Here is a 15,800-nt window from a genome sequence, read left to right on the forward strand (position 1 = left end):
AGTCTTTAAGACAACGTTTGACCAAAATATGTCGCATTCATTTCAATGTAAAAGGGTGTTTCAAGTTTACAAAAGAAGTTCGACGGCTAGTTACATTACAATATTAAACGTACAATTGAAACCTATGCGACACAATTTAAAAGTAGCCAAAAAGATGCTCCAAATATGCATGTTTACTCGACATCCAAGCAAGTACCAAAAGAGTGCGGAAGCATGTATCACTTAAGCATTCAAAACTTGAGAAAAACATAGGAGAATCTGTCAACGAAAACGTTGGTGAAATCATAGGTTTAGTAAATGAGTATGTAAGTAAAATAAGTTGAACCACAAGTTATAGTATAAGTCGATTTTCCGAATCGTTTGAATTCCATAAGTATTGTTGTTTACCGAGCACCCAATTATCAAAGCTTAACCGTATCATTTACCTCAGCATAAAAGTGTTAGAACATACACCGTACCAGAATATATTTCATTCGCTTAACGGTAGCGAACCGTCCGAATGAGGGTTAGTCAAACCCGTATGGATCCACACAACATAGTCTCGCTTACACCATCTGATGTAATTAATGATAATTGAATTGAGGATTTTCGTTCAAACTCGTCCGTATCTTTGTATTCGTATTCGTGTTCGATGTATAAAAGTATGAAAGGTATATATACATATGAAATGTATATAAGTATGTAACGTATATGTTTCTCAGCCCACGATTTAAAAATATAAAAGTTGTTGAAAAAGTGGGACTATGATCTCACCTCGAGTGCACGAGTATAAAAGTACTTCACAAAGTAAACGTGTGCATGAAAGTTGCTTAGCCTTGACCTAAACAAGTAAGTTGTATCAATTTACCGGGTACGACACAAGGTCGGGTGAAATGTGCTCAATTAGTCCTATGGCTCGTTACGACTCGAATAAATAGCATGTGAATCACGTTATCAAGTTTCATGCAAGAATCAAGTATAAAATAAGATTAGAACGATTGCATAAGTGTTTTGTTAAGTTTGACTAAAAGTCAAACTTGGTCAAAGTCAACGAAAAAGTCAATGGGGTCGGGTCGGGTCCCGAACTATTTTCCTAAGCTTAGAAATCATATATGAGCATGTTAGAACAAGTTACATGTGAATCGGAGGTGCGTAGCATAGCAAACATTATTCAAAAATCGACAAAGTTGGACAGACCACATTGGCGCGCCGCGCCATTACCTGTGTAGAGAAATCTGGCAGTTTTTAAGTTTTATGCACGAACCTAACTTCAAACAATCACCATTTATGACCCGCAAACAACTAAAACATGTATCTTATATCATCGGAAAGGTATTTTGACAAGGAACACAACTAACTACTTTTCATCAAGCGAAAACATCATTTACAATAACCGATTTCTCACCAAGTGGTCATTCAAGGTCCATTTTCAAAGTTTCAAGTTCTTGAAATGCATTACATGATTCGGGAATCCAATCCACACATATGATATGCCGTTTCGAAGGTAATTACTCATGCAATACAACTAAACACTTACTAACAACATTTCATGGCATTCAAAGTATCAAAAGTTCATTTCAAGTTCATCAAACCCTAATCAAAATTCACAAAAATCACAAATCATGTATTTGAAGTTTTCTTAATCAACCTACGCATCAAAACGAAGCTAGTGATACTAGTAACACAATTAAAACATGAACTTTAACAATTTAACAACATTTAATCTTCCAAAATCAAAGATTAAGCAAACCTATTTTCAAGTGTTCAAACTAGTTACTCAAATCAACAAATCGAACAAACAAAACATATATTCATGTTATACACGAGCCATAGACACTAATTAACACTTTTATAATTCAAAAACATCAAGAACACAAAATCTAGTGATTTTAGAAAGTTACCCAAATGAGATGAAATTGGTATCAAGTCGAAGAGGATGAAGAGAGGATTCCAAATATGTAATTTGTTTTGATGTTAGCCTCCAAATCCGAAATTAGATGATGAATCTTGTTTGAGTTCTTGAGAGGAAAAATGGAAGTATGAAAAGAGAGAAAGGGAGAAAATGAGAGGAGGAGGTTGAAGGTTTGACTAGTTGACCTAGTCAAATCTTTGGCCTCTTTGCAAGTTTAGTCCCTCTAGTTCGGGTGCGGGTGCGTGAATTAACCAAACGAATTATTTTGAATTACAGGAGAGTACGAGAGATGTTATAATCCAATAACGAAAATATTTTAAGAATGTTAGCTAATGGAGGATACGAATCGAGATACTGAGGATATTATTAAAATAAAAAGACGGGCGTTAAAATAATTTAATGGAAAAATGCGGGATGTTACAACCTATTTCAATTAATCAAGTCTTAACAAGTTTGATTGCTTAACATGTTGGAAACACTTAATCATGTAAATAACAATTTCATTTAATATATATAAACATGGAAAAGTTCGGGTCACTACAATACAGTTTCAGATGAAAACCTCAGATTCTTCTCATATACTCAAGATTTTGTAAAAGATAACCAGATTGAAATGAGATATGTTCAATCCAGCAAAAACTCTGCCGATCTTTTCACTAAAGCACTTCCAACTGCTATTTTCAGAACGCATGTTCACAATATTGGCATGAGACATGTTAAAAGGATTTAACGCCTCAGCGATGTCTACTTGAGGGGGAGTCAACTCTATGCTGGACTCTTTTTCCCTTAGCTAAAGTTTTTTCCCAATGGGTTTTCTTTAGCAAGGTTTTTAACGAGCCAGTATAAGTTGATCTGTAAATAATAATAAAGTTGTCATCAAAGGGGGAGTGTTATGAAAGTCAAATTTGAATGACAACTTGTACAATAAAATTATGAATTATTGATTATTGTTTCACCTATCATTATCATACATAATTGAAGACAACAATTGTATAGTTAATTTTAGTACTATAAATATCGAGTGAGATATAAGGATGCTACATACAATTCTTCAATAATAATTCTTACTTCCTCATTTCTTCTTTAATAATCTATAGTTGAGAATTAGGCTACAAAAGTTGTTATCTATCACTAAATTACAACAAATTTTTCAATATTATTTATATTTAATTAAATATTTTAATTTTAATAGATGAATCATTTCATTTACACATGAAAAATAGTTATATATCAATTGTAAGAGTACTCTATGCTACTCAGTGCTCCCTTTAATACTAACGTTCATAGAACCGAACTATCTCGCGACGTTTTAAACCCAACTTACGTACCACTTGAATTGGCGAACAACCAAACCTTTGAATCCGTCTTCAACCTCAGGATTCGATGAGTCGACATGAAGGTGCCAAACGACTCTGTCGATAAAAGCTCTTGGGAGTCATCAACATGTGTACCTTTGATCTGTTGGTTGAGAGCTCTTCTACACGGGACTCCATACCTTTTCTAGAAGGACTTAGAAGAGCTTGTGGCTCGTTTGATTGATTCGACAAGACAACTTTAATCATGGCTTAATGGATTTTCTTTCTTGATAAGCAATGACAAAGATTAAATAATCAACTAAATAATGTAATCACTAATTTTGTTAATGATGATTTTAAAAGTTGTCATTAACACACTTTAAATTTATGTACAATTACATAAGCATTATTGAAAAGTTACGAGTAAACTATATAAATGGGGTGATGATATGTGAACAACCTAATTGTTATGTACACAACCATGATGTTTGACAGTATTGTACAGTACAACACTGTAAAACATGAAGGTTGTGTACATAACAATTTTGAGTTGTGTACATATCACTTCCCATATAAATGTGTTTAATGCGTATTAACGATAGCTCTACGAACTACCGTTAGTAATATTCTTTAATTATCAATTAGGAACTATAAAATATTAATAGTAAGTTATTAATATCTTTAAGTTATTGACTATGGTTAACACAATATAAAGTGTGATACAATTTGAAAATCGTAAATACTTGTAATAAAGTATTGATATATACAATATATAAAATTTTATTTTATTTTACAATGATTTAATACGTATTAATGAATAATGAATTAATGATGATTAAATTTAATTATTAATGGTAGCCTGTAAAAATTCAATGAAAATTTAATTATACCTATATATCTAAAAGACATAGTTAAAATGAATAGTGAACTTTTCAAGCTTCACAAATGTACACCAAGCTTTTTACTTTTTTATAATTTAACCACCAAACTTTTTACTTTTTTATAATTCAACCACACCTCTATAATGATTAACTTTATAACTTTTATAAACTTACCACGAATTTTTCACATTTCATAAATTCACCATTACACTTATCATCCATTATAAATCGACCAAATACTTTTTATTATCTAATAACTATTCATTATTAATGTTATTATTACTATTACTGTTATTATTATTATTATTATTATTATTATTATTATTATTATTATTATTATTATTATTATTAAACCAATCACATAATTCTTCACTTTATTATTGTTTAACTTTTTTTCTTATTTTAAATTAATTACGTAACTTATTTTTTAATAACTGTTTTATTTTCAAGCTTCACAAATGCACACCAAACTTTTTATTTTTTTATAATTCAACCACAACCTCTATAATAGTTAACCTTATAGCTTTTATAAACCTACCACAAACTTTTCACACACTTCTCATCCATTATTAATCGACCATATAATTTTTATTATCTAATAACTATTCATTATTTTTATTATTATTATTATTATTATTATTATTATTATTATTATTATTATTATTATTATTATTATTATTATTATTATTATTATTATTATTATTATTATTAAACCAATCACATAATTTTTCACTTTATTATTGTTTAACTTTTTTTTTATTATAAATTAACTACGTAACTCATTTTTAATAATTGTTTTATTGTTATTATACATACATATATATATGTATATATGTATATATATATGTATATATATATATGTATATATATATATATTATATAAATAGTTTTTCCTATTTTATTAAATAGTTTGTACCAATCGTTGATATACCTCTTACTTTATTGATTAAGCATTTAGGTCTTTTCTCTCGACAAGACTAAAAGTAAAATAAAAAATGATGAATAATTACTTTCACGCTTATTACAAATCAATCACATAATTAGTTTTTGTCGTTCCTCGACAAAACGAGAAAAAAAGATAAATAATTAATTTCTCAATAATTAACTATGTAATTAGTACTAATCAAGGGTGGAGAACCGGCGGAAAGTCAGTTCGCCCCCACTAGCTGTATTTATGTGGTTACATTTTGGTCGCTCGGTTTTTGAATAAATTACTAGCTCACCGGAAATAACTACACTACATTTGTTCAGACTTTTAACAAGGAACCGTCAAGCGTTGGTCGTTCTGTTTCTTCAATTCTTCGATTTTGCATCAATCAGAATTCCCCAGTGTAACCCCTCTTTCTATTTTTATTCTTATAAATTAAATTAAAATTATTTTCGTTATTATGATTGAAACATAATATGATTCTTGTACGATTGTTTAGTTAAATGGCAGAAGAGTTAAGCCTTGGGATCTTAATTGACGTCGTTGACGATGAATGGATGCGTGATACTCTCCCTCACGATGGTAATTTCAATCTTGTTTTTTATTTATTTATTTATTTTTTTAAAAACTTTTAATAAACTCCGGTAGTTAACAAAAATATCAACCGGTTAATTTTAATTTTGAACAGATCTAGCATTACCTGCTGCACTCGTACCTCGGAATGATGATGCTGAAGATTCTAGTAACTTTTTTTCTTTTTCTTTTTAATTTATTATTATTATTATTGAATTATTGAATGTCTCCCTAAGATGAATGATCAGTTTTTGTCATTATTAGCTTTGTTATTTACTCCATAATAATATTTTTTTGACATTATTATGAAACTAGGGTTGATTTAAATAGCAAAAATGAGGCACCAGAAAAACTAGATACATATATAGTTTGGTTGGCTATCATTCATATGTAAAGGTGTATACATAATGTGATTTACCTACCAAATTTCTGACAGATGCATATATTGTTTGATTATTGTTTCTTTTATATCAGATCATGAGGCGGTTCAAGTCGATGGAGCTGATACTTGGCATGATTTAGCACTCGGAACAACTCAGTAGAAGAAGACATATGCTATGAATCAGCAGATTGATTGCGCTCCTAATGTTTTTACTTTTGAACTCATTTTCAGGTTTAGTAAAAGATTGCTTACAGTTTAATCATGTGCCTATTTGCTGCCTTACATACCCGAAGTAAAATATTGGTGCTTGCAATCAAATTCAGCACTAGTAGTTGGTAGTTACCTAAAAAAGTGTGTTAAAACCTTGTGAAAAGTATTTTCGTTCCACCAGACCTGGCATGTTTTGACATGTACAAACATATATGTGTCTGACCCACCCAAATTACCACCTCTAACGTCCAATTTATGAGTAACTAAATGATGTCTAATGTTACCATTTTAGTACCTGCTCCTTCATTCATTAGTTATATAATGAGGGTGGTGGTTCCTGGTACGATTTTAGAATGCAAGGGTCTCTTTGTACGGTTGGTTTTTCAGAGATGACAGTTGTAGGGTTACTAATTGCTTGAGCTACTTACTACTCTGACTGTGTTTCTACCATATTGGGTGCATGAGGTGTGGTGAATCATTTATATCTTGTAGCTGGTTGAATCTAGTATAAAGTAGGTGATAACTGTCCGTTGAGTATTGAACATAGTCCGAGGTATTTAGTTTTTTTTAGAAGTGTCCGTTTCGCGTGTAGTTAGTCCCGTTGTGTTCGCTAGATTTTTTTGAGTTGAACGGTGGGTTCGAAAAAATTTAACGCGAGGCGAGCTGAAAGATATGGCCCGTTGAAAATATGGGTGAAGTTTAATTAAGATTTTTAAATAAAATATTAATTTTACACTTTATACCCTTAATTTAAGGGTTTGTGGTGTAAATTGGAGTATTTTTTAGGGGTTGTTTTGTTTTTTTTTTCCCTTTTGGTCTTCTTGTCATTTTGACATTTTGACCAACAATTGGGTGGGGTAACCAAATATATAATCTCGAGTTTAGTTAAAAAAAATTATGCCTGGGAAACGGGTCAGGTTGGATCGGTTTGGTTAACGGGTCAAAATGGTTTTGGGTTGAAATGGGTCATAGGTCAAATGGGTCAATTTTTTAAACGGGTCAAAATGGGTCAGGTTGGGTCGGTTTGGGTAACGGGTCAAAACGGGTCACATGTCAGTTGGGTCAAATGGGTTACATCGCTTTTTTTACATTTATTACATTATATTAGTTATTATTATTTATTATATATACATAAGAACTATTAATGTACATAATAAATGATATAACCATGACTGCTTTCATTAATTTTTGACAGATGCAACTTTTTGTGCTCGACCCATTTGACCCATTCACAAAACCCATTAGACCCATTTCTATTTATTGATCTTTGAGTATTGATACCCATTAGACCCGTTCCTTAATTTTTTTTATAGGACTCAATAGGTTGGAGAGAAACTGATTTGGATCTTTTTTTAAGTTTTGATTTACATTGTTAGGCTTAATTTTTCTCAAGACCCAATTAACCTAAAAGCTTGACCCATTTGACCCGAATTTGAGAGTATGGGTCACAATTGCCAGGTCTACTTTTGAGGGTTTAAATATGTATGTCCCCAAATCACTTGCTGATTCTAGTTTCTCAGGCGACTTCAGTTCTATCATGTGTTCTTACATTCCACGGGTCATACTAAAAAGTTAGTTTTCGCTATTCGGGTTATCAGGGAGACAGAGTAATCCAACCTCATATGCTACTGTCTGCAACCTATGAGGATTACTCCAGACTGTTTCTTACCCTACCTTGGCCACCAGAAGATAACTAGAGACATCATGGGCCCTGATATCTTGCAAGGATATCAGGACCCCAACCATACTAAACTTCATACTTTACTCTACACAGCCCATGATGATTACTCCCTGACTGTATCATACCCTCTTCATTGATCACCACAAGATTCGAACATGAGACCTCTTGCAAGGATGTCAGTGCCCCAACCATGCTGCTGTTGGAAATTGTGTTTGGAACACAAAGGTGAAAATATTGCTGTTGATGGATCTATAAGGGCTTTCAAACATTGAGTACTTAACTGATGTATATTTATGAGCTGATCTTTAAGCAGCTATTCAAAAACTGGTCCAACACATACATACAAAAGGGCGAATCTGGTCATGTTTGAGCCAAGTAATTTCAACAAGGGATTATCACTAAAATGCCCATTTTTTCTCCCATATTTGACTCAGAGCCCATAAAAATAAAAATTTGACAAATTGCCCGCGCAAGACGCAAGGGCGCAAGGTGCCCTTTGCGACCTTGCTCCCCGGTGGACGCAAGGACGCAAGGTGCCTCTTGCTCCCTTGCTTCCCGGGGACGCAAGGACGCAAGGTGCCTCTTGCGACCTTGCTTCCCGGGGACGCAAGGACGCAAGGTGCATCTTGCTCCTACCTGATGTCATAATCAATGTTTTCTTTCAGACATTTCATCAAACACCTTACGTGCATAACAATTAAGCTTGATTAGTACTTCGTAATATGATTATGATAGCTTTATTTATATATTAATAATTAATAATAATCATGATATCTCAAGTGAAATGAACAATTTTTGCATGAATGTAGAGGAGTTCCAGGATTTGCATTCACGCACAATCTTACATACATGGAGCGTATATTAAAAAAAAAAAAAAAAAAAAAAAAAGGTTGGAGCTCGCATCAAGGTCAGAACAACTACAATTTTATCAAGTACGTATTAATTCAACCTATTAATTAGTTAACTAGTAAATTAAACCTCATATATTTGTAATTTCCTGACGCATATATACATGTAGTAAGATTCGAAGCTAACGTTTATGAATCAAACAAAGAGATAGAGCAAAACAAAGATATGCACGTAAGGTGTTTGATGAAATGTCTGAAAGAAAACATTGATTATGACATCAGGTAGGAGCAAGAAGCACTTTGCGTCCTTGCGTCCCCGAGAAGCAAGGTCGCAAGAGGCACCTTGCGTCCTTGCGTCCCCGGGAAGCAAGGAAATAAGAGTCACCTTGCGTCCAAGGTCGCAAAGGGCAGCGCCCTTGCGTCTTGCGAGGGTAAATTGTCAAATTTTTATTTTTATGGGCTCTGAGTAAAATATGGGAGAAAAAATGGGCATTTTAAAAGAAAAAAAAACGGTCGAAACTTCATTAATAATATATTTGACAAATTATACAAATACAATAGACAAGTATAAAAGCCATGTCACACACAGTGCGGCAAATAAGAGAAGGCATGTCAAGGATTTCACTATCTCCATTTCGTCTACAAACTAAATATATCATCACCAAGACTAAACCAAATCCAACTACTATAACCAGTAGCAAAATTGTGAACAGCACTTTTATGAGCTACATGACCGGTTCAATGGTTCATTACTTCCATAACAAACCTTTTGGTCATATAAATCTCTAACGTTGTGTTATTCTCGATGCAAACAAGTTTCACAAGTAACATCACCCCTAATAATATCCTAATACACGCTAATCATGAACAGCTTCTGGCTCTATATCACCAACACTATCCAATGCCTGATAATGTGGAGCGTACGAGTAAGCAACGACAGAAGCTCCAATGACAATGGACATCCCTATACAACTCCATAACCACTTTTTCCGCCCCCTTTTCCTATCTCTCTGCCTTCGCGCCACCTCTGCAAAAGTTACCCAAAATAGAAAATTTATAAATAAATGATTTAAGTACAATATTTGTAATCAGATTTTGTACACGTTAAAGGGTGTGTTTGAGATTGCATTATAAATAGTCTTAGACCGTGCTTTGCGAAATAAGGATTTAAGGGATTATATAGTATATACCCATTGATTCAAGATTCTTTTGGGACATTTCATAGATCATTGCTTCATAATACTGCAGCCTATTTTTCAGCCGCGAAATCTCTTTGTCTTTAGATTCTACGATGACATCGGCAGCCAACTCAGCTTCTGCCCTTGATTCAGCCTTCTCCATGGCTTCAGCCACAAATCTAGCAAAAATAACTTCCTGCGAGAACTGTTTCACTTCATTTATATCAAACCTCATAGGACTGATATCGGATGAAGGTGCAAGACATGTTTGACTATTGTGAGGAAGTAGAAGCTTTCCGACTCTTTGCCAAAGAGCACACATTGTAGCAAGATTATCTTCAACCGTCTTACGTTTTTCAGTTTCGTCGATAAGATTAAGTCTTGTGGTATTCAGTTCTGATACTAGGTTGCGACTACAGGAAGCTAGACTCAACGTAGAGCCATCCGAGGAGAAATCTGTGCAAAAACACCAGATTAAGCAAGACTACTCAAAAAATTATACTTCACAATAATTTCTTTAGGCCAGTAATCAAATTTAACTAAAAGTATTTCTTTATACATAAATGGGTAAATCCTGCTACTAACATGAAAGTTTTATAGTATTAGTTCACTCATTTTCAAGACATGAAATGAACAGATATAACATAAGCATACAAATCAATCAAAACCACATATATATTATATATGTATATATCTAATTTCGTACCTTCAATAGCATCATAAAACTCCCCAATTTGATTAGACACAACACTCATATTCTCAAACCCTAACAACTTCCCAGGATCATTCAATTCACTCGAACTAGCGACACTAATCGAATCACATCTTGCATCCCCAAAATCTTCATCGTCATCATCACCTTCTTCACCATCAACAAAGAAATTTTCATTTCGACCCCCTCCGACAGCTAAACAAATTTCATTTTCAACCTCTCCACCACCAGATTCAACTTCAAATCCATCGACTCTCCGATTAACCGACTTTCCACCACCGCCACCACGTCCTTTCCGATTAAACACGTACGGAGACGGCGAAACCGAACCAGACGATGAATTATAATCCAAAATTGGAGTAGGTTCAGGTGTTGCATATAACGCAGGTGATATGTATATATGATTCAACCTCTTCTTCTCTTTCAATCTCAATTCGTCTTCTTCTTCTTCTTCTTCTTCTTCTTCTTCTAGTACTTGTTCTTTGTGATTTGAAAAATTTAATGTCGACGAATTTGAAATGGAATTTGAATTCTTGGTGGAATTACGGTGTTCGAGTAAATTCTCTAACGCAATTGTTGTGAATGTAGGCATAATTTTGTGAAAGTATGATTGCTGGTTGTTGTGAGGGTTGAAAATGAAACCCTAAATTTTGGGAGAGTTCATATGTTCATGATTCTTGAGGAAGACTCTAGGGCAAGAAATAGTTTAAAATGTTAGCAGTTGGAAGATGTGACGATACTCGTGGAGAAATATTTTTGATAACTAAATTGTAAAATGTAAATTTTTTTTTTTTGAAAAACAAGCTTTTATTAAAGAACCAAACCAAGATACATTTTACATAGCAGCATCTATGTAGCAACAAGGAAAGGAACAAAAACACGAAGGAAACCTAGACTAAAAAGCACGAACTATACATATAACAGGAGATTGCTATGAACTAGAGATGCAAAGGATGCATCCGCAACACCAGAAGAACCTAGATTGTATGAAAATAGTCGCTTGGATTGTGCAACCACTTGTGCCACTCGAACATTTTTCCTTTCGATCTATTTGCTATCCACTCGAACGATTTGAGTTGAATCTCGTTAAGCGCCATATGACCGTTCCAACCTTTTCCTTGAAACGCCATATGGTTTCGGTTTTCCCAAATCAAGTAAGCGCAGGTCCATTCCACGGCTTGCCATATTTTCAAGCCGAGACTCGATGAAGTTGTTGGACCCTTACCTTCGAAAATTTCTTGGAGCGAGAAGCTTGAGAAGGGGCCAATATTCCACCATTTAAATACTCTATCCCAAATATCTAAAGTTTGTTTACAAAAGATGAAAGTGTGCTCAACCGTTTCCATTCCATCGTCACACAGCGGGCACCGTACACTTTTAAGATCCAAGCCCCGTTTGTCAAGTTCTATTCTTACCGGTAACCTTTTCCTTAATGCACGCCACACAAAAATCTCGACTTTCTTTGGGACTAGATTATTCCGAAGCGTACATTGGGTCGAAGGATTTGAAGTAAGAATATGTTCATCAATTTCTGAGGCAAGGACACTGACTTTAAAAATTCCATTAAATGTCTTGGACCACTTCCATTTATCTACACTCCTGTGATCAATCGAACACGAAGACAGAATGTTGCAAAGAAACTCTAACTCGCCTGCTGCTCTTCCAGACGACATACGCCTCCAATTCCAACTGAAACCGTGCTCAGCCATTCGGTCTTTGACAGTAACGTCCGGGGCCTGCTCCAATCTATAAAGTCTCGGGAATAACGTGCAAAGCTTGTCGTCCCCGATCCAATGATCATGCCAAAATGAAGTAGACCCACCGTTACCAATTGTCTTGATGAAAGAATTGTAGAAAGAAACCTGCAAGTCTTCAATATCTTTTCCTGCTAAAACAATATTGTACCACACACCTAATGCCGAAAAATGAGTGTGGTCACTTCCCGGCATTAGGCCCCCGTTAGAGCCGTAAATACTACGAACCACTTTAACCCAAAGTGCGTCGGTTTCGGTTTTAAACCTCCACCACCACTTTCCCAACAAAGCAAGGTTTTTGCTTTTTAAGGACCCAATATTTAACCCCCCATTCCCGAAAGTATTTAAGGTGTTGTCCCATTTTACCCAAGACATTTTGGTGTCCGAACCCTGCCCACCCCAAAAGAAGTTACGCCTTACACTCTCAAGTAATTTTAGTACACACGACGGGGCACGGAAGAGTGAGAAGTAGTATAACGGGAGGCTCGAAAGTACCGATTTAATAAGAACCAATCTTCCACCATATGACATCGATTTCATTTTCCAACTCGAGAGTCTACTATTAAATTTGTCAATTACCACTTTCCAATCTTTAAGTTTTTTCATTTTTGTACCGATTGGTAGCCCGAGGTAAGTGAAGGGAAAGTTACCAACTTGACACCCCATAAGATGAGCTAAATCAACAATATCACTTTCATTTGTTCCAACGCCATAAACACAACTCTTTAGAAAGTTTACTTTTAAACCCGAAGATAATTCAAAGCATTTGAGTAACTTCATAAGGTTATACGCATTAGCTCGACTCCACTCACCAAAGAAAATAGTATCGTCCGCATATTGTAAATGTGAGATTAAAACTTTATCTTTCCCGACCTCAATCCCTTTGAATAATACTTTATCCAAAGCCGCCTTTGTGAGAATATTTAAACCTTCCGCCGCGATGATGAAGAGAAAAGGCGATAACGGGTCTCCTTGTCTTACTCCTCTACCAAGTGAGAATTCATTCGTTGGAGATCCGTTGATTAGTATTGAGATTGAGGCCGATTTGAGACACGCTAAGATCCATTTCCTCCATCTATTTCCAAAACCCATACTTTTCATGACCTCTAAAAGAAAGTTCCAATTCAAACTATCAAAAGTTTTTTCAAAGTCAACTTTGAAAATGAAACCTTTTTTCTTGCTAGCCTTAACATAATCAATCGTCTCGTTTGCGATCAACACACCGTCAAGAATGAATCTCCCCTTTAGGAACGCGCTTTGCTCCAAGCCAACAAGGGATGGTAGAACTCTTCGAATACGGTTGGAGAGGATTTTAGAGACGATCTTGTAGTAACTCCCGATAAGACTTATTGGCCGGTAATCACCAAACCCCAACGGATCTACTTTTTTCGGAATGAGCGTGACGAAGGATGCGTTACAACCTTTAGAAATTTCACCATTCTCCCAAAACCATGACATTGCATCAACTAGATCATCTTTGATAACACCCCAAAATTTTTTTAAAAATCGCATATTAAACCCGTCCGGTCCCGGAGCTTTAGTGCTCCCACAATCTTGAATGGCCTCTAAAATCTCAGCTTCTAAAAAAGGATTTTCCAGCAACATAGAATCTTCGCTGTTGATACTAGGGTAGCTCAAATCATCCATAGATGGTCTTTCAATGGCAGGCTCTTAGAATTGACGGCTAAAATGTTTGAAAGCTTCATTTTTTATCGCTTCTGGACTATCATTCCAAATTCCATGGATTAACACGCCACGAATATTGCACCTATTATTTTTATTACGAATAATCGAGTGAAAAAATCTTGAATTTTCATCACCCTCCAAAACCCATTTTACCCGTGCCTTTTGTTTGAGCATACTTGTTTTGATTCTTTCTTTTTCTAACCACTTTTTCCTCGAGTTTTTCCAAAGGTCCATCTCTTGTGTATTAAGCTTGATTGATTCTGCCTTAAGTTCCAGCGAATTAGCTGTGCTCTTATACATTTCTATTTCCCCATCAATTTGTCCAAATTGTTGTGTACTCCAAGATTTAAGAGCAAGTTTCACCTTTTTTAGTTTTTTCATCAAGCATCTATCCTTACGTGAGCCTGCCATTTTTTCATTCCATGCATCTTTTACGATTTGCTCTGCCTCAGCACCTTCTAACCAAACATCGAAGACTTTGCAAGGTTTTGGCCCGAAATTTTTGTCGTCATCCATTAACACAATCGGGCAATGATCCGATTCCAACCTATCTAGCACCACAGCCGAGATATTTTCCCACAGTGTATAGAAATTTTCCGATAACAAAAAATGATCAAGTTTACTAAACTTAATGCCATCATCACTTACACGGGTGTACGCCCTACCTCCGAGAGGAATATCTAGCAGAGCATTGTTTTCTATGAACTCATTGAATCTTTTTGCCCTGTATGCTATGAACTCACAATTAAATCTTTCCGCTTCTACACGAACTTCATTAAAATCACCGCAAATTGCCCAAGCCTCATTACTCCCCGAAATCAAACTTGCAATTGAATCCCATAACTTTTGTTTTTTATCATCCTCATGCGGTCCATATACATTAAGAACGTTGAGAATGGTTTCATTAGCTTTCCATTTACCTCGAATTCCAATAACCCAATCAATCTTAATGACATCAATAGCATCAAACACATTCGTATCCCATATTAATAATTGCCCCCCGAATTTACCTACCATTTCTTGTTGAATGAAATCGCACTCCGATGATCCCCACAAAGATTGTATCCATGAAAATTTTACAGAATGCAATTTTGTTTCTTGGATTGCAACGAAAGAAGGTTTCACTCTCAAAAGCAATTTTTTGGTTGAACCAAATTTGTTTTCCTTCCCGACACCAAATCCTCTAACATTATATGACAGAAGCTTCATAATGACAATTAAAATTGCGATACAGAAAGATAAACTTACAGAGCAGGTGGTTTCGCCTGCCACTTCAAACCTAGTCTTCCCCCAAAATCCTTTACCCCTTCTGTGTTGATAGAGGCATAAGAGCTAGCTGGAACATTCTTGTCTTTATCTTTGCTTTTATTCGGTCCAGCTTTCATCGATTCTTGTCTTTTAGGGTTGCTTTTCGGAATTGACTTCGACTTTTGCTCAGATTCAACACACATAGTGCATCTAGATCGAAGAGGCTGACTGCTAACTTTTTCTTTTCTAGCAGCATTCTTCATGTGAATCATTCTGGATGAAGTCTTCCATCTGCAAATATTTGACCAGCAACAATCATTTCTCTTTGCACTTGTAATTTTATCCCTTTTGGATGCCTTTTCTCGAATATTCAATCGATCAGGTATAATAGATTCTCCATCTTCAGAATTTGAGCTGGGCTCTTTTGAATTAATCCCATCACTAGTTGCTTTGGCCCAATCAGTAGAATTTTTCCTTGATTTTGGACTTGAAGTATTTGGGCTGTAGTTGGCCCAACTAGTTTCGTTATGTAT

The 15,800-nt window shown here is 35.0% G+C and overlaps 2 protein-coding genes across 2 annotated transcripts; both read right to left on the reverse strand.

Moving 5' to 3' along the window:
* Positions 1 to 9,192: 9,192 nt before the first annotated feature.
* LOC139853242 (uncharacterized) lies at positions 9,193 to 11,303 on the reverse strand. Its single transcript, XM_071842616.1, has 3 exons — positions 10,574 to 11,303; positions 9,880 to 10,323; positions 9,193 to 9,716 (listed from the first exon to the last, which is right to left on the reverse strand). Exons 1-3 carry the CDS (start codon positions 11,169 to 11,171, stop codon positions 9,547 to 9,549), a joined length of 1,212 nt encoding a protein of 403 aa, XP_071698717.1. The 5' UTR covers positions 11,172 to 11,303; the 3' UTR covers positions 9,193 to 9,546.
* A 2,701-nt stretch (positions 11,304 to 14,004) lies between these two features.
* LOC139853599 (uncharacterized) lies at positions 14,005 to 15,228 on the reverse strand. The gene has a single exon (XM_071842980.1). The coding sequence runs from the start codon at positions 15,226 to 15,228 to the stop codon at positions 14,005 to 14,007; it is 1,224 nt and encodes a 407-aa protein (XP_071699081.1).
* Between the last annotated feature and the right edge of the window lie 572 nt (positions 15,229 to 15,800).

Source organism: Rutidosis leptorrhynchoides, chromosome 6 (genome assembly GCF_046630445.1).
Source record: "Rutidosis leptorrhynchoides isolate AG116_Rl617_1_P2 chromosome 6, CSIRO_AGI_Rlap_v1, whole genome shotgun sequence".
NCBI classification, from domain to species: Eukaryota; Viridiplantae; Streptophyta; class Magnoliopsida; order Asterales; family Asteraceae; genus Rutidosis; species Rutidosis leptorrhynchoides.